Source organism: Macrosteles quadrilineatus, unplaced genomic scaffold, assembly GCF_028750875.1.
Source record: "Macrosteles quadrilineatus isolate MER2022 unplaced genomic scaffold, UCM_ALF_1.0 Scaffold_1__1_contigs__length_201487025, whole genome shotgun sequence".
Classification (NCBI taxonomy): Eukaryota; Metazoa; Arthropoda; class Insecta; order Hemiptera; family Cicadellidae; genus Macrosteles; species Macrosteles quadrilineatus.
In genome coordinates, this window is record NW_026542594.1 from 96319803 (window position 1) to 96346681 (window position 26879).

At 36.8% G+C, this 26879-nt stretch overlaps 1 protein-coding gene across 1 annotated transcript; it reads right to left on the reverse strand.

The window, feature by feature from the left end:
• Window positions 1-24268: 24268 nt before the first annotated feature.
• LOC128999086 (uncharacterized) lies at window positions 24269-26236 on the reverse strand. Its single transcript, XM_054425444.1, has one exon. It carries the CDS (start codon window positions 26234-26236, stop codon window positions 24269-24271), a length of 1968 nt encoding a protein of 655 aa, XP_054281419.1.
• Between the last annotated feature and the right edge of the window lie 643 nt (window positions 26237-26879).

The window sequence follows — 26879 nt, forward strand, 5'->3', positions numbered from 1 at the left end:
GTTTTGGTAAACAGCTGAGTAAAAATAAAATAATATTCATTTGAACAAAAGAACTGGTCACATGTTGAAGGAATTTAAAACGTAAAACACGCTAGTAAAGCTAGTGACGTAATTAATTGTCTATGTTTATTATCCATTCCGTTATCAGTTCTAATATCCTTAATAATTAACCACCCTAATTGAATCAATGTACACCGTAATTCCCCATATTCATTTATTTAAACTATTAAATATTCAGCACCTCCAAACGTAACCACAACTAAACACACGCCAAACAACTTTTTAGATTTCATAAAAGGATGGTTAGTCTAATTGCAGTATCCTAAGTCAATGATGACGTTGTGCTCAATCTATGTCATTCATATCTGTATATCTTTGGATAAAACCCATCTGGGTTGTGGTGGTAATTTAAAATTGTATTTCTGAGGATTCTTGATTTCCTTCTTTATGACATCAATATTTCCGGGCCTAATCCAAACAAAGTTTAATCATTCGAAAACATTGATTGTAAACAAACCAAGATGAATTAAAACGTGTAAAAAATGGATTTTCCTACCCTTTTCTAAAAAAGTTGAGCAGTATAATAATTTGCATATCCTTTTTTTAAGACTCGTGTACAGAGCCTCGACTTGTATACATCGATGGTGTTACTTTTCTCGGTGGTCTACTAATCTTACTTATTTCCTGAAAATCAATGACAAATCAGAGTAAATAAAATAACCTCATAGTTCTACAGAGCATTTTTATATTTAACCAGCTGTTAGTTAAAAGAAAATTATGTTGCACTAAAACAAACCGAAGATTGCAAAGATTTTTATTTAAAAAATCCTTTGAACATCCTAGTATATTTAAAAAATCTGTCATCCTCTTATCGAAGGATTGAACGTATCAATGATTAGCATTACACATAGTATAAATAAGTCAACCCTTAGTATGTCTTTTAATTTTATCCAAATGCTGAATTTGTGTTACAAACGCTGAATGTTTACAGCTGTTATGTTAAACAAATTATAATACACCAAAAGCTAGTTTAGAATCTTAGCGTCGGCTGCTAGACTTTTCAAAAATTAAAACTTAATTTCTAAATAACTGGGGCCCTAAACTAAAATTATGGCTTCGACATTCCCTAGTTCTCAAAACTATCTTTCTTTCAACACAAAAACAATGAAAATCCGTTGAGTGGTTGATTCAGAATCGTGAAATAAAAAAAACACTGTTTCGTTTTAATATTATAGAAAATCATTTTGTATGTACGTAATAATTTTATAGGATGTTATTTTTGAACAAAATAATTGCATTATTATGATTTGAAGTTGAATTACTCATACATCAAATTCAAAATTTTCCCTTACAACTTCTTTCCCCCATATCTTATATTTTCAACACTGGGGTAAGACGACTCATCATATTCTCGGTTTTTAATTTCTTGTCTTATCAAAGCCGCAGCTGTAGAAACAATTCTCTTATACTCTTATCACCGTTATGCCTTTTATTTTAAGAGTGCCAAGTTTCAGAGAAAATCTTGTCCATCCTATCTCTTAAACAAACTATAGAGGATTTATTTTTATGTTCATAGTTGTAACGAGCTATTTTCCCTAGGGGGGTATATTTTTGCTATTTGGCCGCGCACCGATTGTTGAGGTGAGCTAGCGGCGGCGGCGAAGCTAGCGAGCGCCCTTTGACCCGGCTTATCAGTGCCGATAAGCCTGGGATATCCTAGATGTTCAGGATAGCCTAGGACGGACATTCGAGTCGTGGATCCCGGACAGTGAGGATAGTGTGGTGTCTTGTGGACGACTGGGATACGTCGGTGTGGTGTACGTAGAGAGGAGTGTACGTGACAGTGGTGTCGGAGTACGTTGGTGGTGTGATCGCGCCGAGTGTTGGTGTAAGTTGGGTACAGACCCACTATTGGTGAGTGGACGACGTTCCTTACATTTTGGTTTAAGAGTTGATAATATTATTATCTGAATTTATTGCGAGAGTTAGAGTTGTAACCGTGCTGGTCAAAGCCTGACGGTAGTTAGGATTTATATTAGTCAGGAATAATATTAAAGTGTATTCCTGACGGTTCTGGGCAGGTGCTAGAGCGCAAATAATATAATTTAATTGACTGTAGTAGATATTATTTTGCGTTGTACCTAGAGTTAGTTATATTACTAATAACTCTGAGGCCCGACAAACCTAGGCTGCACGATTTAGCGTGCGTAGTTGGAAACACGTGGCCAGTAGGCTAGTAGCTAATATTATTAGCCTATTAACAGAAGCCCAGCTAAGTAACATAAAGTTGGTAGTAGCAGTAGCAGTAGTAGGGTTGTTATTGTTTATTCATTTGATTATCTTAATTTAACCTGAACAGCTTGTTTGGTAATCCAACACGTTATCTTGGTAGCTTGGATAGCGGAGTACCGGCTATCAGATAATACTAGTGTTTGGAACGTATTTAATATTTATTTATCTACTACTAAGTAGCTCAATAATTTAATAGTAGTGCAATTGCCATTTAGCTTTGCTTGTTTGGCTTGGTATTTATTGAGACCAGCTATTATTGGTGTAGTCACTCTGCCTATAGTGCACTTGTATTGTTATCTGGTATTATTATTGAGTGAACTGTTTGATTGTTAGCTTGGGCAATAGAGTTGTGTATTGGATTATAGTGGCCTAGTAGACCCCGCCTGGTGATAACACGCGTTGTGGTTTTTATTGGCAAGTCGTCGTGTAACTCACCGTGTTTTAGGCACTCTGGGCTTAACTATTGGATAGTTAGGACGAAGCCCGAGTTGCGTAGTCAGCAACGACCCCCTAGGAGTGTGGAGAATCGGCGTAGGCCTGGTAGTGATTATTGCACGTTTGTTTTGGTGACTTGTTTTTGACTTGTTCACAGTGCCCGTGTATGAGCCAGTCCTATACCGGTTAGACCCGGCTTTTGGCCTAGTGGTTTCCCTGACCTTATCGTAGACCCTGGAACTTTACCCAGCCATTGTAGGCTGAGCTATCCCCGGCAAACGGTTGCGTCGACTGCACTTTTGATATATTTTTCCCAGTGCAGAAAATCGCGTCGCATAGTCTAATAAGAAGTCTTTCACCAAGTGATTAGTAATAATGTTTTGAAGTACAGTACTTCGTTTCATAAACCTGGTTTCTGCCTGATATATTTTTCCATATATATATAATATATATAAAATAATCAGCCTAACAATTTTTTCCTATTTTCAATACATTTACTTATAGTTTGTTTATAGTTCGGCCGCTTAGAAAACGACCTGCGCGCTAATGCTAAACCAATGCTGGAGGAGGTCGTTTTCTAAGCGGCCGACCTATAGTAGTAAAATTACAGTATGAACTCAATCGACTGCTTTCCTATTGTTTTTTTGGTGTCTTAAAATTTAAAAAATCGAGAAAATACACTAATGGGTAGAAACGTCTTGCACGAGTGCGGTAACGGATCAAATCAAATCAGTTTCATTTCCACAATATATACCAAATTTACAATTTTTCAAAAAATAAAATACGAATATATATAGTAGTCTTGAAGCATTATACAGTACAGTGTTTACGTAAAATAATTCAAGTAAAATTAAATTTATAAAGTTATAATAGTATAAACTTAAATCAGCTATGGATCAGCTATTAGTATCGGATCAGCTATGGAGCGCCACATAAAAATAGTGCACTCGGTCCCTTCACGGTTAATATCTGGTATTACATAACCATAAAGTGCACGTTTCAATATATCATTTTAAAGCTGATAGCAGCTACAATTTTGTTTGAAAAATGCTTTCATAAAATAACGGTGTTTTGCAAAAAAATAAAATTACGAGTAAATAAATATTAATCTTTACATTATTCTACGGATAACAAACAAACGGCAACAGTTACGACGAGATTTAACTGGGCATGATTGTAGGAAATGTTATTACGAAGGGAATAAAACAGTTGCAATTCGATGTATGTTACATTTTTAACTTCCAGATTTTTGTTTAAAGATAACATCCTTTAAAAATACTACATACCTAAAAAAATAATTACATGTTTTTTAAATGATAAATTAAATACAATTTTTAAATGAATAAAAAAAATTACTTTAAATGTTACTAACTTTACATGGAGATATCGATTGTTTTTTTTAGGATAATACAATAGTTTATCTTAATTTAAAAACAAATTCTATACATTACAACAATGATAGTATTTCGCGCCAGCCCCACCTAGACCAAACCCACTGATTGAGTACACACACAACATTACACCGGCAGAATTTTGCAGAATTTTCATTAAAGTAAGTACTATTTTACATAATATTAAAGCTAATGAAAGCAGCTACAACTTTTGTTTTAAACATATTTTCATAAAACGCCAGCGTAAAAAATGAAGGCAACAAAAATAAAATTATATGTTCAAAAATATATATATCTTTACATTCGTATACAAATAATGAACAAAAGGTAACAGCTACGACGGAAGTTAACTGAACATGATTATAGGAAATTTTATAACAAAGACAATAAAACTAATTGCAATTCAATATGTCGTTTAACAATCGAGAAAAACGTGATTTACGAAACCCTTACACTTAATATGTTTAGGGGGGACACAGGGGGGGAGCAAGATGGATAGGGGCGGGGACTTTAGTCTAAACTCTTGTCTAAATAGTAGTCGTCGATGGGCAAAAAATCAGCTTTTTACTAATTTCCCCTCCCTAAAAACACAGGTTGACCGGACTAACTATACTCGCGGATCCGCGCCGAGAGCGCTCTTGCACCCGACGCCGCCTCCTGTTTTCGGACTGATTCTGTCAACTGGCTGCAATTAAAATACGTAAAACCTATATCATTTTAAAGATTGAGAAATACGCCAACTTTTTATATAAAACATTTTTCTCTATCTCGTCTCATTTCAATACAAATCAACTTAACACACGAAGGTTGAAATTTATAATTGAAAAAATTACATTCAAACTTAAATTACAAGAAAACTACTAAATATATCGATTACACTCTTATAACGTTTTTTGTAGAGAATATTTTTAGGATTGAAATGGCGAAACAAAATGTATTCTATTGCTGTTTGTTTCTGAGATATTGATAAATTGATACAAGATTACACAAATATACTTAAAAGGGTGTAGGGTGGAAAGCAAGAGGGGGAGGGGCGGGGACTTTTTAGAAAATGTTCCTTATATGATCTACTAAGATCCATGAAAAAATCAGCCTTTCACTAATTACTTCCGACAAAGCACTATTTTGTCCCTTTATTGACTGGGCTAGTAATCAAGTTTAAATTGAAGCCGTGCTTTTATATGGGTGCGGTTTCCAAAACGAGCGATCACGCCGGACATGAGTTTTCCCGTCATCTGTCCGGCGTGAGTCCAGAGCGTGGGGTCTGGCGTGCACGCCGAGCGGACAAGTTGTTTTGAGCTATTCTGTTTTAAATTGTGCCTAGGGTGTGCTTAAATTTGTGTTTTTGATGATCTTTCCTTTTATTTTACTTTGTGCTTATTGAGAGTAAATTGTCTGTTATGGAGCCGAAAGTATTTACTTTGGAAAAAGATGAGAAACTTATTGATTTAGTTCGTAGTTTTCCGGTGCTATATGACATGAGTAATAATCACGGAATTTCCTTCCATTGTCCATAAAATATCTTGATATCAAAATCCTGAAGCAGCCCTCATCTTTCCTTTTATCATACATCGGGTGTGGTTCCATACGAACAAAACTTTCCAATAACATGGACTCTTCCTCCTCTTCTTCCAGCAACAGAGCAACAGTTATAACGTCCATGTTATTTAAAAACTGACAACTAGCTCATTCCCCAAGAGAAATAACCGCAAAATCCGCTTTCTTGCAAACCACCCTCACGCCGAGCTTGATAGGACATCCGCAGGACAAAAATTGGCGCCAACGGACATCACGCCGGACAGATCACGCTAGCGTGTTCTTGGAAACCCTAGCTTTAAACGTCAAATTCAGTGCTGTCTGTCGCGTGGTCGCGTGGTGTACTTCATCGTTTATTGGCTTGTCTTGTCAACAATGAATGTATGCCTGTTTTGTGATAAGAGTTTTGTTAATCGGTGGGTTTTGTCTCGACACCTTCGTGAAATACACGAATTCATTGAGGGGGGAAAAGTATAAGTAAAAAATAAGTACTCATACTGTGAGTACTTATTTAGGCTACTTACTATACAAAACCAATGATAGATTTTAAGGAACAATAAAAGAACGTGTTAAATGGTTTGCACTGTAAACAAAAAAACTATCACAACAGTTACAAACCGAAAAATAGAAACAAATAGGAAAATAGAAATAAATATGAAGAATAGGGTCATTTTTTAACATATTTTAGTGAAATTATAATCAGGTAAATGGAAATTCACTCAGTCTATAGACTTGCTGTGGCAGGGGATTATGTTGTTGTTTACACAGAAATAAATAAAAAAATAAACCCCATAAAACTCAGGATAATGGCCTGGCAATGATTATAGAATCTTAATTATTTCTTATATCCATGAATGATTTATTTTACAACGAATTATTCCCTGTAAAATATTACTACAGCATTTCACAAATAAATATTAGAACAGACTCAGTATAATAGATCATAAACATAAACAAATGGAGTAACTGATGAAATTACATTAACATATGGTTTGACAGCTCCATTTAAGTAATGTTAAATAATGTTTACATTCGGGCTAGTGACATCATTATTTTAAATTTATAATCCTTACTCTCTCTGTCGGTTCTAATATTCGTGCAGTATTTAATATGTATGAACCAGCTGTGTGGAATTGTGAAATCAAAACTCATTTGACAGTTAGTTCTGCTTGTTTAAAATACGTATTTTTAAACTTTGTACCTTACCTTAATACCTTGAAGAAAGCAGCCGTTGACCAGTAGACTGGAATGGGCCTTGTCGTTAAAAATCTCAAAACGCACACACATGCAAAAAAAAATAAAAACTTTTACTTGGCTTGGCGAAGTGGCTGGTTTTGTTTCTTACTTTCCATGAATTCGAAGAATTCCTCCACAGAGTAAAATGCCTGCTCTATAAAAAGTTTCTTAATCCTGTTTTTGAAGACTGAGAGACTGCAGTTCTTGAGGTCTTCTGGCAGACTATTGAACATCTTAAATGAGCTGTACCTGAAGGACTTAACATACTTTGCCAGCCTAAATCTAGGGGCGTTTAGGCAGTCTTTTTTCCTTGTGTTGTGCTCATGTACATTATAGTCAGTGTTGTAGGTTTGTTCTTTGTTACCATGGATACCATCAATCAATATTTACTTTTAAATCTCTCACCTCAAATTTTTGAAAGCCCACTGGGCAGAGCCCTAGGACAATATCGAAGCGGGAATAGTTCTATATGTATCCTCGGAACTGTAGCTTCATGTGTGTGCAATTTGAGCCCAGTCGGCTCAGTAGTTTTTGCGTTATTGAGTAGCAGACAGACACACACACACACACAAACACACACCATCTCATTTTTATATATTAGTATAGATAATACATTTTAATAATTTTTCCCCCAATTTGTATTTAATTTATATAAATGTCATCATATTTACTTATTGTTTAATTTAAAACAGATTGTAAATAAAACTTTGCAAAAAAAATATATTTAATAATTTGTAATCATTAGGTAATAATCAACCATCAATTATAAATTAAATGAAATAGTAACAGCTGACACATTCTTATTTTGTAAGTTAAAGTTCTTGTACTTCACATTTTTTTACTTGCCTTGAATTTTCATAATTTGAGTATACTTGAACAGAAGTGAATAATCATGAGTATTTACTTGTACTTCTAAAAAGCCTTTCCAAGGAAGTATATACCTAATTTGGTGTGAATAACCACCAGCAAATACTTGCCTAAAGAGTAAATATACTTCTTTTTCAACTAGTTATCAGTAACCCATGCTTGTTTAAATTTACTTGTTGATAAATGCATGTAACACATTCAGTATAGTGTAATACACACTTATTTAAATTATGTATGACTCTAGTGATTTCCGCAAAATAATGCTTGGGTTGAAGATGGAACCTTTGTGGTATTCCTTCGTTATGTTCAAGCTATTTGTTAATGAAAATCCATCCACAAGTCTCAATAATGCAAAACCTTCACATTTTACATATTTAAATGAAGGCCTTAGACCTTCAATAATATATACATTAATCATATATAGCCTATAATATATATACAGGGTGTTTTTTTAAAAACTTGCATCTTTAAGCAAAATGTTTGGTGAAATTTATTTTTCATTTGATATGTCACAAGGGCACCACCTTCCTATTAAAAAACAAGTTATGGGTAGGGGAAAAGGGGGGGGGATTATCTCACAAATTCATGAGCCGATTTTAATTTTTTTTCACCAAAAATTTTCTTTTTTCATGCTCTTTCATTTGATATGTCACAAGGGATACCTTGCTTTAAAAAAAATTAAGTTCCGGGGGAGAGGGGGGGAATATCTCACATATTTATGAACCGATTTTCAATTTTTTTTCATCAAACATTTTCTTTTTTCATGCTCTTTTATTTAATATGTCACAAGGGGTACCTTACTTGGGATGGGAATGTAACGTTGAATTCAAAAAAATTGTGCCCCCTACGTCAATAGATGATTCCCGCCAACTGCATATTTCTATCTATTGCGGTTTTTACATAAATAAAGATGCAAGTTTAAAAAAAAACACCCTGTATATACTTGTACTGTATAATGTTTACTTTAAAATGGAGTACATACTTGCAAGTATACCCTCATATCCGATAGATCAGTGAGTATACCATCTCATTTAGGAAGTATTTACTTGCAAGTAAAGAGTCGCTTTTATTCACAAGAGATTACTTGAACGATGAATAATTGCATGTATTTACTCTCAAGTAAATACTTGCTGTACTTGTATTCACTCGGCCCAGTGGTATGCTAGTGAAATCTTTGACTGAAATAAAAGTTTTTGAATTTGAACACACACACTGACATCCCAGATATTTTCACAGAGATACTGGTATCTACAAACATAAACGTAGACCCGTGCTGAGTAACTTGTGACACTGACAAACAAACAAAATAAACAAGTGTAGGCCTATAGAAAATATGTACCCCAAATTTGCAATAGTGGCTACAGAAATTTTAAAATATCTGTTATTTGTGTTATGAAAAATTACATTAATGCAAACAAATTAAATTTCACATATTTTTGTCTCTTGTCCTTTTTAATACAAAAATTATAGTTATGAAACATAACTAAAACTTCTAAAAAAAGTATAATATGTAACTGAAATATACACCTACCTATTAAAGGTTCCTTAACTTTTTGAGTTTTTCATTCAGTTTGCCTCCTTCTTGGCCTGCTTGACGTTTCCTCAATATGGCTTTATCTCTTATATCGTTGCTTTTCCATTTCATGCAGTTGAACAATTTGCATTTGACAAACAGCTTTACGATGTACATTTTGTGCTCCTTTTCTGACTGCCACCATTCAGTAAATTTTGTATTTGTTTCATTGTAGAGATGTTGAATCATTTTTTCACTAATGTTTTCTTCTGACCAAATTTGGGGGAAAATTTGGCTAAATGCCAGACTTTGTATTTTCAAAGATTTAAATAGATCATTAGACGGCCTACAAAGATGGGCTAAACTGCCATCGTGCTTAGTGAACTCTTTAAAATATGTCAATTGCTCTCTATTAAGGTTCAAAGTTTCTGTTTGAAGTAGTTGGGACTTACATACTTGACAGGAATATTTATCTATGCATCTTTTCCCTAACCAACCTGCTATGTAACAAATTACATTTTCTTCTAATAGGGTGGTTCCGTCGGGTTCTGTCATTGCTCTATCAACTGTTAAGCTGGTATTTTCCATATTCATTTTATTTTCTTGGTCGTTGTCGTATACTGCGTAGGTGAATTCAAAGTTTTCGTTGATCATCTGCATTCCGCTTGTTGAGGCAATAGGTTCATCAAGATTTTCTGTCATCTGTACTCCACTTGTTGGGGCAGTAGCTTCATTAGGATTTTCAGTAATCACCAAAGTGTTGTCACCATCTGGCTCACAATTGGCAGAAGATGGAGGGTCCATTAATCTCACCGACATGGTGTTTTTCAAGTTCCTTCTAAATTCTTTAGTGGATGGGTTTGAGTTGTATCCAGATCGTCTTCTTAAACGCCAAACAGGTTTTCCAACGGATCTTGATTAAGTCTGCTAGTTCAAAGAAAACTCTTCTCGTCGTTGAAGACTTCATTGTACAGAGATAGAACTCCTTTTATACTTTGCTGCAATCCTTCAAAACACGGTGGTGCAGATGCCCCAACTACTGACCATGATGCAATGTAAGGTATTGCTTCGTCTAAGCACTGGATTACGTTTGGATTTTCAGTTTTCAGCGGACGTTTCAAAGGATTATTATCATTGAGGTTTTTGCTGTTCATGCAGTCCGTGATGTCGTTTATACGTCCCAGGAAATTGGCCGTGCTTAAACAGGTTTCATTTTTAAGTAAGCCAAGGTGATGGGCAGCCTTCATCCCTCTTGACACCGATGCACTAAAAACTTGGGAAGCAAGTTTTACGTTCATTTTTTGGAAGGGTTGTGGATTGAGGTGTCTCTCCGAAAGCTTAGGGGCAGCTCTACAGCATGTCACTGACTGCTTGTCTAGTTCGTAGAATTCGCGTATTGAACTCCAAGACACAACCTCTCCATTCACAACTAAGTCGTGCCGTAAAAGATTATTCCGGACGCACTTAAGCAAATGTGGATAGTCAAATAAGCAATAAATCTTTTCATTTTTAAAGTACAAAAAGGGGTTTTCTTTTGTAACTCCCAAAATTCTCATTGCTGAGGCGTTTGTTGAGCCAAGGTCACAAATGATAGCTTTCAATGAAAAAGATGCATCAATCACTTTTTCAATGGCAACGTCAATAAGAATAGCCAGTGAAGTTGCCTTAATTGAGTTGTTTGACACAACGTAAGCAACCGGACACTTCCATGTATGCTTCAAACCTCGTATCATAAAAACCAAGGCATGAGTTGCTAACTTTTCGGTCCTGCCTAAAATACCTAAGTCTTCAAAGCCCTCTATAACGTCAAATTTTGGGTTGTATTCTAAAGATTTCTTTATACTCATTTCATCACACATGAGCACACACTGTTTTTCATCCGTAGTCATTGATGATGCCTATCTTCAGCTTTAGTTATACATACATACATACATTAGTTATACATTAGCAACTATACTAGCACACATAGGCAAGTGAGCGCAGCGAACGAGCTCCATCCTAAAGGTGAGTGAGCGTAGCGAACGAGCTCCAACCTAAAGGTGAGTGAGCGTAGCGAACGAACTTCAACCAGGACGTGATTGAGCCGAATAGAAAGACCAAAAATATTGTCTACCCACTAGCATTAATATAAGAGCAATAATAAAGAATCGGTTATCCTTTGTACTATATGTGTTTCATTAGTTGTCGTACGTATTTTAATTTAGTTATAAGCACTTCATATACAATAAGACTATTAAACGTTACGGTACTTAAATTATAAATAGTCAAAGGCAAGACAACGTCTGCCGGGTTCAGCTAGTTTCTTATAAAATTTGTTTTTTTTCGAGGACAATGTTTCGCAGGCGGGCGATGGTTTACAGGTGGGCTCTTCTACTCGCCCGATTTTTATAATTTTGGTCTTAAAATAAGGCTATGCAAACACATTTTTGTCATCAAGCATCATCATTAATTTATTTAATGTATTACTCGACAAAAGAATTTAAATAAGATTTTTTTTTCATTTTTCACTTCAATTAAAGATGTATTCCAGCAGTTCTAATCACATTACCATATACATTTTGGTCTAAAAACCTTTGGTGAAATACCAGCTTTCATTTAAGCTATTGATTATTAAGATCGGACTACCTAAAGCATGGTGGAAGTAAATAAAAGCACACTGCTGAATCACGAATCAACAATAATTGCAATCGTATTAGTACTTATCTGCAATCAATGATACGTAACTCTATTTTTATTTAAGGTTTTTTATATGTCTTGGACTTAAAATACTTCACATGCTTTCACTTGAGATGTTAGTAGTTTTAAGATATTGGTAGTTAGTAGAATAAACTTCCTGATTTTATCATGTGATCTCTTGTGTAGTAATACATTGAAAAAGAGAACTCCTTGGTGGAAATCTTAGATCCCATCATGAGGTACAGTTTTGAGGATAAGGACCTTTTTGCTTCTTGGATCTTTCTGTCACTGAGAGCAATCCGGGCGAAATTGTGGTGGATCTGTAGCTGATCATGTGACCATCATGAGGTATATTAGACAAAGTGACTCTTGGTCCTTTGCCAGGGTAGATGTATAAAGCAAAGGGTATGCTTAAGCTGATGTATGATAAAGAAACAAGACAAGAATTTGTAATAAATGGTTTATTTTTTGCTTATTTTTACTATACACATAGAATGGTCATCGAGAGAACAGTGGTTAACATGATGTATCTTGAGCAAAAGTGATTGGTGTAAAACTGCCTCAACTTGAAGAATCCTTTGTCTGAAACGATATTGGTCCAATAAGCGGGTACACCTCCGATCTTCACAGTCAGAGAAGTAAAATGTAGTGTCAAGAGGATTTGAAAAAGTGACCTCTTTTTCTCTCATCTGAGACATGATGTTTTAGCAAGAGATCTGGAGTAGGTATGTTAATAGTCAATAAGGAATAGCACATTTAAGGACAAAATACAAAAGTGATGTAAAATCTTATATCTTGTACTTAGGCCCTGCACATATTTAACAGATCTTCATGAGTTACTTCTGGTGATAAAATGTATCTGCCAGTGACATCTTGGTCAGCCGAAATATCTCCACGTTTATGATCATTCTTCTCACCTCCTGATCTCTGCTGCTCTTTGAAGCGAAGGTATACGCAAAATGGTGAGTTGTAGCTGTGATCACCGATGGGATCATCTCCTTCTTCCCATTTGAAAAGACTTATACCACAATAGACGCACTTGGTAGTATCTTTCAATCCAACCATCCTGATGAAACCTCCTTCTGCAAGATGTCTGGCTGAAGGCGACTTGAGTTTCCAGTCTGTAAATGTTTTTTCTCTTACTGTAGGATCGTTTATGTCAACCAGTGTGGGATTGTTCGAACACCAATCAGCGAGTATGTGAGCGTTGGACTGCGTGCAGTAGAAACCGGGTGCGTACAAATGATGAAACAAACACTGATGTGCCTGCAGTTCATCTACGGGTGGGAGTATTAAAATATCACTAGAAAGTGGTGGACATCCCAAAGATTCGAGACTGATCACTGCCCGTTGATGATCTAGTATTTCTTCTAAAATCTTTGCCTTCTCATTCGAAGCAGCGTAAAGTAGTTGTGTACTGCAACAAATGTCCCTTAGTGCTGGAAGGAGAGATTCGTACTCGACGCTCCCTGTGTCAAATCCGATGCCGTGATAGTGCTTGCTTAGCCATCTATTATGTCCTTCAAATGATGATGCGTGCCATACACCACAGTCAGGTTGAGGTCCGGGACATACCGATGAGCTGCTGTCTTTTGGTAATTTAAATATCCAATGTTGAGAACATCTAGAAGCTAAGTCCAAAATTGTAAGCTCCTTGATTATAACCTTCTTGTTGTTTCCAACAAAAGCACTGAAATCTACTACTGCCTTTGTAATCATGTTTGTGTTGCCTGCACCAACTGTAGGAAAACGACTGAGTGAACTAACTGGAACCTGTTGGATATATAGCCTTTCCCCCTCCACACTTACATTAGTTTGCGAACCAAATTAGTAGAAGGATCGTATGTGAATGACTTGTCGTGTAGGATTAAACAGTATGCAGTAGTATTAGTGGGAAAAGCTTCACTAGCTTCAAACTCCAAACGAATATCAACCGGGGCAGACCTGAGGGATTTGTTTTGCTTTGAGCAATCAATCACAACTATAGGAGCATGGTTTATGAAACTCTCAACGTCCAAAAGTGGTTGTGAAGGAACATTATAGTATGTTTCTTGGAAACGAGTGTACATGTCATACAAAATTGCGTACCGATTTTTACTAATGTTCAGTTTTAAATCATCATAAGGATAATTTATTGAATTAAGATGAAGCTTAAGATTGGATATCTTACAGTGATCAAAACATGCTGCTGACTTCTTGATGTTGTTCTTGCGATCCTTTTGGAACGCTACCATAACATGCCTAGGTTTTTCCAGTTGAGAAGCTGTCTTTACCGACCATGACTGTTTATCTGACAAAGGAAGAGAGGGATACTCATAGAGTTCCCAGCTTCTAAATTCTACTGGAATGCTTGTACCCCGTTCTAAATGACGAAGTAAGGTGATCCTTTGTTTGTCACTCAGTGTAACATATGGGACCCTCCAACACAGTTTTTCAAGTTTAACTTTTACATCTTCTGGAGTTGTTTCAGTGGCACTGGCAGCAGTCCACAAAACCGCATTCTTATCTCCCGCAGATCTAATCAGAACCAGTTCATGACGACAGTTGACAATTACTTTTCTGTAATCTTCTGCAAATCCTAAAAGTTTACTCAGTGGTATGCAAAAGCTGAAATTCCCTTCAGAATCTACTACATGTGCTTCTAGTGTTGATGACAATTGGTCAACTGTAGATGGCCAGCCTGAATTCCCTAATCCCTTCAATGAAGTTTCGTTTAATGAAGCGTAACCTTTAAGTGTAGATGTTATACCAGGATTCTTTACACGATCGATCTCCACACCATTGATTTCATACCGCATCTCATCGAACAAAAAGGCAAAAGCGTTTGTTGTAAATCCAGTTCTAGCAGGCTTAGCATTGTCTTTAGTGAGAAGCTTTCCTTCGATGTACAAATAGCTCATTGAAGGGAGAACACACAGATCTTGTTGTTGTATAGGTATTCTAATTTCATCGTTGTTCTCAAGGGTGTTAGACGCATATGGGAAATGAGTGTGGTATTCCATGTGTGATATTGTATCATCAAATGGAACACTTCCCAAAATGTTTAATATATCCATTACTGAAGCACTCGAAATCCCAACGAGCGTAAAAACCTTTGATTAGTACGTGTTAACCGCTTGGGTGGTTGACCAATACTGTTCGCCCTAGGCCTGTGAGTGTCCAATAAATAGCCTCTCTTTTCTTTCTGTAGATTGAAAACATGTCTTGAAGGTGTGGGAGCGAAATAAACATAACCCATTATGATGTCTATTTTAATCCTGTGACTCTTCTGATATGTAAACAGGTTGTTATACGTTCACCTCTGAAATCCACCAGTCTTTCGTCCTGATCAACAATCTTAAGTGTAATGTTACTAATGACCTTAGTGGTGATTGGAAGGTAAATGACAGAGTTTGGAACTTCAACCAGTTTATATCCGGGAGGTACAGCAGGAAAAAACTGATAGATGGTATGAGCTGAGCGATTGTTTACGAAGGATCCTGATGTTATGCTGCAATCAAGCCTAATAGTGTTTACTTTAAAGATATCTACTACGTTCTTCGAGTAAAGTTCTTTCCCTGGTTCTGCAACCTCCTTTTGGAAACCCAATAGAGAACCTATAGAGTTTGGTTGAGAGAAATCCACCTGTACAGTGCTCTTCATGGAGGTCTGTAAAGTATTATTGTTAGTTCCTAGGCGTATCCAATACTTCTTCTCAGACGACTGTGGCAATAGCTTAAACCTCTCCCTTATAAACGCCTCAATATCCTGTACCTCGTAAGTACCAGTAGGGATTTTGATTACTTTTCCATTGTCGAAATGAAACATATTATTAGTTTCATCTATATTAGGTATTGAGTTGTAACTCTCAAAGCTGAGAAGTCCAATCTCGTACTCGTAATTAGGATCCAGTTCGACTGGAGGGAAGTAGTCAACAGAGAGTGTAGAACTCCTACCCGAAAGCACAAACGTCAGAGACATGACTGGATGGGAAGGCACTAAAACAGCTTATTTATAACAGATATTTATTAGGTCGTAGATAAAAAATACAAACACAAATGCCCACAGTTTTCTGTGTTAATGTCTACATCTTGATAAGCAGTCTTGTTGTAGGACACATAATTCCCCTTCAGATATTCATGAAGTTCTAATGGTGGTGTAAGATCTCCGTAGCTGTCAAAGTACCTTACAAACTCCCCGTTCTTCTTGTAGCAGACCCAATGTGTACCGTGACCGGTGCTGTCATCCAAGTTCACTATTGCAGACTCGTTTTTCCACGGGTTTTGTGGTAGTTCATCCCGCATAAATACCCCTCTAAAGTAGGGAATCTTTAATTTTCTTGCCCAATACACCAAGTCATAATCGTATAAAGCGCGTTTGGGCAAGAAGTTTATAAGTTTTTTGGTTGCTTCTGGTATGGGGCCATGTAAATCCCGAGTCCCTTTTTGTAAGGTCGAAAAAACAAGCCCTTTCCATTGCGTAAAGCGATAGCTTCCATGGTTTCATTGTGCCGCTGTAGCTCTCCCAAGCGTTTCTTTGCATCCTTGGCTTCAGTTATTGCCTTGGCCACACCAGCAGCTCCACCCGCCAAACTACCCAGTGCACTCAAACCTGCGAAAATTGGCAATAATGGCAACACACCTCCTGACTTGGGTAATGCAAGGATGCGTTCTCTACGACGCAAATGGTCAAACGCAGCACGCTTTCCTCTTCGCATGGACTTGATAGCTTGTAGAGCAGAGGTGGCAGCCTTTTTCAAACGACGTCTACCTCCATCTCTACTTTCCTTGTAAAATTTCAGTCCAGAGCCCTGTACAGCACTCCTTGCCTGTCGCAATATGTCTGAAAAGGTATAAGGCTTGGCAGTCAGTTTCATTGTACCACTTCTCCTCTTCTTTCTACAAACGGTCCCTCTACGTTTAGTGGTCGTGCCCATTCCAGATTTGCCTTTGCGAGCTCTCTTCTTCCTCCCTCTCTTCACTGCACCTGCACCAAGCTTCAACTTTGCATTCATTGCACTGGCTACTACCCAGGAGGCGAGCTTCTCACCAAACGGCACACCTTTGGTGCTGAAACGTGTCCAAGCTCTGTCAGCGAGAATTCTGTCTGCAGCGTGACGACTAGGAAGATCTTTGTTCTTGCTATAAGCTATGTCGTGTTCCTTACATGCGCGATCCAACAAGTTGATTCCTTGATCCCCACGCTCCAGGCGCTCTCTAAGCCTTGACCCAGGGCCACAATACTGATAACCGGGCAAGTGAAGTTCGACAGGCAAGGAGTCTATCCCGCGATTAAGTAGTCCACGACCTCTCGAGATCCTGCGCATACTGAGCTAGAGATATAACACTGAACCCTTTTATATCACAGCAGCACTTTGTATGTGACGCTTGTGGAGTAAAGATGAAATTTCAAAAGCAACGTGATACGTTCACTGTCGACAACTCAGTGGACAAACTGATCACCACTGACGGTAAAGTTGAGAAACATGGTAGGCTCCTTCCTCAGTCCATTAGGTGTATTGTGTGTGGGCCGTCAAACTGTGGAAAAACAAACTTAATGTTCAGCCTGCTAACCGAGCCGAACGGACTAAAATATGCTAACATCTATGTGTTTAGTAAATCACTAATGCAAACAAAGTACAAGCTGCTAGAGCAAATAATTAGGAATCTTCCATATATAGGGTACTTTACATTTGTCAACAGTGACGAGGTACCAGATCCAGGAGAAGCAAAACAGGACTCGATTATGATTTTTGACGACGTGGCTTGTGACAAGCAAGATAACATGAGAGCTTACTTTAGTATGGGCAGACATAGAAATGTAGACACATTCTACCTAATACAAACCTACACTCGCTTGCCAAAACATCTAATTAGAGATAACGCCAATCTTATAATTTTGTTCAAACAGGATGAACTCAACTTACATCATGTGTACAAAGATCATGTTAACACCGATATGACGTTTGAAAAATTTAAAACACTTTGTAGAGCATGTTGGCAAAAGCAAAAGTACGGATTTGTGACTATCAATAAGGACTGTGAAATAAATAAAGGTCGTTATAGGTGTGGTATAGACACGTTCATTACTGATATATAAGGTAGACTGCTTGTCTTCACGTGTTATATCAGTATCAGATCGATCAAGAGAATGGACGTATACACTAGTGTTGTGACAAGAAAACGCTCTAAGAAGAAGGTTGGTAAAAAATCCAAGCTTAGTTTGAAAAACAACCAACGATCATCGAGTAGAGAGCAAGCTATCAAACAAGAACTACTGAGGTTGACCGATTCCGTTCGAAAGATGTACAGACAGCTAAGGAACAATGCTCATTATGTGGAACAGTTGTTGGAAGCTCAAGCCAAACCGCTTGTGAAACCCCTACAAGAGACTTTGGAAACACGTCTCAACGACTCTTATAGAAACATAAAGAAGGAAGAAGCAGAAGAAGTGAAAAAAGAAGACATTTCAAAGGAAAAAACACGAAATGAAGACTGTGAAATGGATAAGTCAATGGACATGTCTACACAAACACCCACGCCCAGTCAAGTACAAAAATACCTTAAACGGCTTTCCAGTCCTGCATATAAAGACAAAATAGACTCTACATATGGAGTTAAACTTGATGGGAGAGGTAATATGAGCATTGGTAGTTTACGGATAAAGTTTACTAACTCGCATGTAATTGTAAAAGATCGTAGCTACGAGGCCACTCCGGGACTCCTGGAACTTATTTTTATGCAGATTCCTGACAAAAGTTTCATTACACAACAAGACCTACAGTCTTATAAGGAGATTTTACAAGCCTCCAACGCACATCGACAAATGTATTCTGCAGAAAAACCTATAAATAGTAACAGAGGGAAAAAGTACACAACTGTTATTTCAGTGTTGTTTCCACCAAAGTACAGTGTGACAGCATCAAGTACGGGATCCCCCTCTGGAAGTGGAATAACTGTGGAAAACATTGAACGGTATAAAAACAACGCCAATTTACTGGTAAAACGACTTAAAACCTTAATTCTCTCGAAAGAAGCAGGTCACACAGCTCATAGTGAAGAAATAGAATACATAATAGGTTTGTTAAAATTAAACGGAATAATAGCATGACAAAGATGAGAGATAGAGCAGCCAAAGAGTCTTTGTCGGCATCCAAGAGAGGAATTGTCAACGAGCTCCATAGACAAGCCAGAAAGAAATTTGTCAGAAGAAAGGTTTTTGTACGCGGTTTAGATGATTTGTGGCAAGCCGACCTGATAGAAATGATTCCTTATGCTAGGATTAATGGAGGTAAAAAGTACATTTTGATGGTGATAGATGTGTTATCAAAATATACATGGGCAGTTGCGTTAAACAACAAAGCTGGAAAAACTGTTGCAACTGCATTGGGAAGTGTGATTGAAGAAAGTGGTCGTATACCACGCAACATTCAAAGCGATCTCGGTACAGACTTTTACAATAAAGAGGTTAAATCACTAATGAAAAAACATGGCATCAACCACTATAGTACATTCAGCCCTTTAAAAGCTAGTATTGTTGAAAGAGTTAACAAAACGATAAAAAACTGGATGTATAAAGAATTCAGTGTACAGGGTAACTACAAGTGGGTAGAATTACTCCCTCAATTAATTAAGAAGTACAATTTCAGGGTGCACAGATCGATAGGCATGAAACCAAAAGATGTCACCAAGCAAAATGAACAGATTTTGGTAAGGAAGTTAAATATGCACAAGGCTAGTAGTGTCGCCAAGTTTAAAGTAAACGACAAGGTCAGGATCTCAAAATATAAAACATTGTTTGAAAAGGGCTACACTCCCAATTGGAGTACAGAGCTTTTTAAAGTTGTTCGTGTACGCCAATCGTCTCCCCCTGTATACTACTTACAAGATGAAGAAGGCAACGATATAAAAGGAGCGTTTTACGAGCCTGAACTACAAAAAACTAACTATCCCAACACATTTCTAGTTGAAAAAGTACTTAGACGTAAAGGAAACAGAATATATGTCAAGTGGTTGGGACTTCCATCTCGGTACAACTCTTGGGCACAGTAAACAATCCCAACACAAGTAGAAAAAACCTTTATCTCCTGGTTTACAATCAAATAACTTGGCTTTTCTTTCATACTTGTGGGCTTAAATAGACTTTCAACCTATGTTTTTGACCATTCTGAATTAGATCCTCTTAAGACAAACATATATTGTTCAAGCTATGATCAGAAGACACATTATAGACAAGTTTGGACATGCTTTGTATCAAGAACAGAAGCGTCACTTATCTGATGATGATGATGAAGAAGCATATGAGACTAGTGAAGATGGAACCAAGAGGTTTAGAGCTGCAGTGGATCCTGATGTATCACGACAAAAGGTGTCTAAAGGTTATTTAAATCGATTCTATGTGAACAAAGGTGACTTGAAAGAGGTAGAAGAAAAGTTAAAGACCTTTGCCCTTAGCCTTGAAGAGGTCCAGGAATCAGTCAAGGATGTAAGAAAATCGATAGAGTCCTTAGAGAGTACTATTAGAGTCGACCTAAACAACATAAAAGAGAAACAGTTATCCTATCACGATAGACTCAATAATCTACAAGTATCAGATGGGGAATCGTCTAAATTAATTGCAACCTTGGATGAAAAGCTCAAAAATCTACAAGAATCGGACGAGAAAACATCTACATCTTTAGTATCTTTTGATAAAAAGCTTAAGACGTTGCATGACTCAAATGAGAAAACATCTATATCTTTAGTATCTTTGGATGAAAAGATCAAAAATCTACAACAATCAGACGAGAAAACGTCTAAATCTTTAGAAACTTTATATAAAAAAGATAAAAAGTTGCATGACTCAAATGATAAAGCATCTAAATCTTTAGTATCTTTGGATAATAAGCTTAAGAAACTGCAAGAATCAGATGGGAAAACATCTAAATTGTTGGCATCCTTAGACGAAAAGATAAAGGAGTTGCAAAAATCAGATGCTAATACATCAAAATTATTAGCAACTCTTGATGAAAGAGTAAACACGATAGATGAATCAGATGTCAAAACCCTAAAATCATTAGCATCTGTAGATCAAAAGCTCTCTGTATTACTTGCAACTAGTGGTTTAAAGTCTTAGTGGATTTGGGCTCATATTGTAGAGGAGAATACACGTTTTGCATACATGTCTGTAATAATCACGCTGCTAACTTATCTATGTTGTGTGGGAACAAGTGGCAGGAAATTTTAAAGTGATTGTACAAATGCAATCAATTCTGTGAAAATAATTGAGAAGAAGGACCTTGAAACACACAAAGAACATCCTACAACCGGTTATTGACCACAGGCGTGCACGTAGACCTTGGCAATTATGGTTTCATTCTTTTTAAAACAAGAAAATAAGTATAGCCTTGAAGCAGTGTATAAAACACAAAATCCTCTCGGTCTCTACAGTCAGTATGGACAGAGCGACTAAACGATCTGCACCGGTGCCGCGTAAAGACCTTTCACGTGTGAAACGTCGACGTGCTCGGGTTCCGTCTCCTGTCATCTATCCGGACGTTAACACCATGGACATTGATCATCTGCTTGCCACACTAACTGGGGAAACACTGCAAGAGACACCTGGAGCTATAAATGCGACACAAGTGAACTACTATACCTACGATCACACTTTGCACGAAGAAGGAGAGGAGGAGAAGTACCAGCCAGAACATGTTTCTGCAACTCAATCAGCTGCATTACCTTCCACTTCAGGGATATCCCAAGTAAAGCAGAGACAATCAAGCCAACTAGTCAATCCACAGGCATCAGCAGTTTTGTCGTCTCAACAACAGCAGACGTTGTCTCCGCTAGCACCACCACCTCCGCCGCCGCCGCCGCAGTGTTCTCAAGATGAACGTGAAAATCGACAGTGCAACACCTGGGAGCCACGACTCTTGCTCAGACAGATTTATAAAGTTGTTACACAAGCAGATGCTGTTGTAGGCCTAGATTCACTCAGTGACTTTAAACCTTCTATTTATTTTGTGAACAACACGACTTCAATTTTGGTATCATTTGAGGATTTATTGAGTTTGCAAAGTGCCAGCGTTACAAGTGCTGTAAGTAAGTTCTTCAATGATAAAACACTATTCAAACCTTTATTTCTGCATACACTTGTGGTAGAGCCAAGACCTAATGGCTTCATCGCTATCTGTAACTATCAACTCAGGCAAAAACCTCTTAATTACAATATCAATTCAGTAATACTGTCGAGACCAACTGATGAGTCTGACATTGTTCGACAATCTCCCAAACTACTTTTACACAGTGTATCGTGGAAAGCCCTCAAACGATTGTTTCCTTCTCTCGAGAGTTACCATAATGTTCTAGTAGAAATAAGCCCTGCAGTACAGTTTTTGATTTCACGTTACACCCGATACTTTTCAAAACACTATAAGGCTATGACTTTGCTTTCTACAAACACTCCAACTGATTTAAGCTCAATGACACTGGACAAACAGCTAGTTCGGCATATAAAAACCGACTTGCCCAGACTTCTTCAAGATTTGAACGATAGAAGGCTCCCACCAGAAACCCAAGACCATTGGTATGAACACACACCTGTGCGAACTTCGTTAATGCCCTGGGTCGACTCTGAAGTTAGACGTTTTTGTGTCTCAAACATAACTGAATCTGTTTTGAACAATTTGAAGTATGTAGCTAAATGGTAATTATGTATTGTTGTTCAATAAAATTTAACTCTTGTAAATAAATTCACGTATGACTTTATTTCCCTTTGCATTAACAATAGAAATCACATCAAGGTTAAAAGGCTTAATAAAAGAGCAAACCTGTATAGACAAAAATAAAGGTTTTATTCACAATAAAACACATATACCATTGATAATAATACAATCAATACATATAACCCTTTCAGTGAACAAAGTAGAATATCTGTAAAATTTCTATTTACATTAAATTTTAAAGAGGGGAAAAAAAAATTATTGTTTTACAATTTACTTTCTAACTACAAAAGAATGTATAGCATATACATAAATCATCAGTTTTAACAGAATTAGATTTAGCAATAATGCATTCAACCTACTAAACATACAGTAAAATGAAACAAGTAGTTTATTTAAAGTATAAAAATATGACAATAATTGACATAAGATATAAATAATCACAAGTTTGTATACATTTTATTTGTATTATGAGAGGGGGGAAGTGTTATTAAATTGCTTCATTCTAGAAAGAAGTAATCAATACATTCTATTGGAGTTAAGACATAATCTAAAGGATTTAAACATTATATTAAATTACTTCTTCGCTTGTAAGAAGTAATCAATAAATTTGGGAAAAGAAAAAAAATAGTTATTAAATTGCTTCTTTGCTAGAAAGAAAGAAGTAATAAACTTTATTAGAATAAAATCGTAATATAAAGATTTAAACATTATATTGAATTGCTTCTTCGCTAGTAAGAAGTAATTAATAAGTTTGTAAAAAGTGCATGTTTTATTAATATTGTAAAACACAATGACAGTTCACCAGCTCGTTTCCAATCTGTGCACATATATAGAAAAACTTTAAGGTAACATAATTTAAGTATCAAGCATGAATTACAAAAGATACGTTAAAATCTAAAAGGGTCATATAATTCTATTACATTGTGGGATATATCACTAACTGATAGCGAATCACTATCACTGCTATTGTCTAAGTCATGGTCATGTGTTAATTGCTTACACATGTTGAGGTCTAGGTATTGAAAAAGAGGGCGAAAGCAACACAAATCACACCAGTGTGACTGGTGTTTAACTACGATTGATAGAAATCTACTGGCACTAACTTCAAAATGTCTTGATATATTATAAAACTTCCAATTTCTTTCCATCCAATAGGCTTTGTAGTCAAAATCTAGATACTCATGAGGTTCTGACGGAATGGCAACTTTTTCAAAACATTGCTGACAAAGAACAAATGTATTCTTATATGAATGGTTGCCATAACTAAATTCATAGTAGTTAAAACTAATATGAAGTGTTTCCATTTCAAATGGTAAAAATTCTGGACAGTATCCAGGGTGATTGATTAACATCAGAAAGCTATTTTTATCCAATGAGTATATATCAAGAAACTCGTATGAATACATGTTTGGGCTAACAGGAGGGCGTGTCTCTGTAAACAAAACTTGTTTTAAGGCCTTTTGGGCATCTCTTTTAATACTCACTGGCAGTAGGGAAAAAACATCAATTGAATCGATAGTAAGGTATTCTATTGTATCATTTACATGTTTACTGAACACCATCACTGACTTTTCATATAAAGTAGCCATTTTATCTCAAGAGAAATAAAAACTAAGTTAAACTGATAGTGACTGTGCTTTAATCTATGATCCCCTTATTTTGCGATGAGCTTGACCTCCGATGCTCGCTGTCTGAAAGCTGTTTTATCCTAAAATGTCCATGTGCAAGTGTAGAGTATCCATCGTCCAAAATATATCTCTTGTCATCATGAAACGAAAGAGATCTCTTTGAAACATGTTGTGAAGTCAACTGAAATGATTTACTTCTGATTAAGTTGAAATCAGCAGTGTACTGCGTTTTGTTAAAGAGGGCATCCTTGTAATGTTCAAACCGCATAACCTTCTCTACAAATGAATTTTTGATCCCCTTAGCCTTTTTTACTTCGCTTGTGTCTTTGTTGGGCGGTGTAGAAAGAGACGAATAACGTTGGCAGTACATCTTGCTTTTAAGTCCTACATGCTCATAGAGCACCTTTCCTGCAGTTTCGTCCTTAAACTTTCCTGCAACCTGTTTGTTTTTGTCACTCCTTAGTGGATGGTCGTGTGGGAGGTTTGAGAGATCCAAGTGTTCATCCGCTATAATCTTGAGAACTTCATATACATTATCTGGACCTTTAATCCATGCCACCAAAGAATCTGTATCAGTATATATTAAAGTGATTGTGTACTTGGGAGGTTGAAATAGCGTTGAGAGTACGTCGTACCAAAACCAATACATTTTGAGTTTGGATAAATCTAGAGTCACACTTCCTACGAATAGGGGTTTATCAAGTAGGATAACATCTTTTCTGAGATAAACCAAGACAATCCCATCTTTATCCCCCTCTCGGATAATAGTTCGATCCACAAACCGTGGTTGTCTGGCATACTTTTCAAGAGCTTCTTTTGTTGTCACTACACGTACATCCATATGCCGTCTGTTGTTCTGAAGAGATTTCCCAAAGGTCGCATTATTAAGTAATTTAAAAAAGTCTTTTGAAAATTTGTTTGTTGCTTCACTGCGAAGTTTCGAATTAAATTCAATATACTTTTCCATCCACGGTGATTGGCTAAATTTCAATGCTCGGTGTACTTTTGTAACACGACAACCAAGTTTTTGAGCCTGTTTGATCAAAGTATAATGAGCAATATAATGCTCCTTTTTGTAAAGTGTTGCTATGAGCTTTTCTACTTTACTTCCAGGAGGTTTTGCACGTTCAGGTAGAGGGGGAAGATCATTCAATTTATCATGGATACTGTCTGGAACTTCCACATCACATTCAAGAATATAACCAGTAGGAGCATCAGATGGGAGGTTGGACCAATTTAGACTATCTGGGTTTTCAACCCATTGAAAGTTTCCAACAGGGAGGGGTTGTTTTAATGCATATCCGTATAAGTTGACAGCATCTAAATAAAGCAACCACGCCTTCTCCTTATTAGGGTCATAATCAGCGGGATGTGCGAGGAACTCGTTATTAGCCTGCGCCCAGCGCCTACTAGATTGTACGAGCCCCCCTCTTATTGACTCCTCTATCATTAAAACCATATCAATATCTGTCATCAGTTCTATATCAATAGCAGTGTGTTTCAGCATGGCTTGCCACGTTAGTGAGGGGGCAGTAAAAAAGTGATTGATGTCCAATTGATAGTGTTTATAACATATATCACGAAACGAGTTAATAACATCACTAAGAAGACATGTGTCCAGTGTTAAATAGAAATCGTGGTATTCCCCAAAGTTCTTGAATTTCATTGTGTTCCATACGGTTTCGGCGTGTCGATAGTTCTCATCACTGACCTCCGTATCATTAAGCTTGTTTGCAAACGCCGATCTAGGTGGTAGACTAGTCTCTTCGAATACCGCATCTGATGTTATGTAATCGTAAGGATACGTTCCTTTCTTGGTAACTAGGTGAATGTTCTCTGGTGATACTAATTTTGCACTTTGTATCAGTTGTTCACGGGGCAGGTTCGACGACAGTTCATCCAAGCTTGCCGACATCATACGGTAAGAGTCAACAAAGCGAATCCAGATATCGCCCACTTTGACTAGAATCGCAATCATCTTTTCTTTATTTGAAGGAATTAAGCGAATGTCGTTTGTTTTCAGAACACTTAAATTACACATTATAAAAGACTGATCATAATTTGAAAGGTTGTGGATCCATACCGGAATGAAGTTTGGGGTTTTGCATCTGAGGTTGCAATTACTACACAGCGTATGTCTAAATTTGGATATAAAATGATCATGATCAGCGCATTTTACTATATCGGTGTCGTTAAACTGTCTACTACAGAACTCACACTCTGTAGCTTCATCATGACGTTTACGTTCCTCTTCTGTCATTACTATAGGGTTTTCACATGAGTACACTTTAGAAATTTTCTCGGCCACTTCTTTTAGATGTAATAAAAATTTAGCTCCTGCATTTGGTCCACGATAGGTAAAAGGCTCTAAAGATATGCCATACTCGTCCAAAAGATGACTATCGTATGTAGATGAAATAACAGTCGAAAAACTATTAGCTTCATGTTTTTGATAAATCTTTCCATCGTAATCTTCATCTGTGGTGGTTACTGGATTTAAGCTAGCTTCAAAATCCGCACAAATATGAAAACCTATCTTTATCATTGTCTCTACTTGTTGAAATCTTAAAATGTTGTTTCCAGGTGATGGTAAGTTAATCTTTGTGGGTTTGTGTTTACCA

Bases quoted from the DNA above. Each gene is read 5' to 3' on its own strand.
- LOC128999086 (XM_054425444.1), bottom strand. From the start codon at position 26,236: ATGATTGCGATTCTAGTCAAAGTGGGCGATATCTGGATTCGCTTTGTT.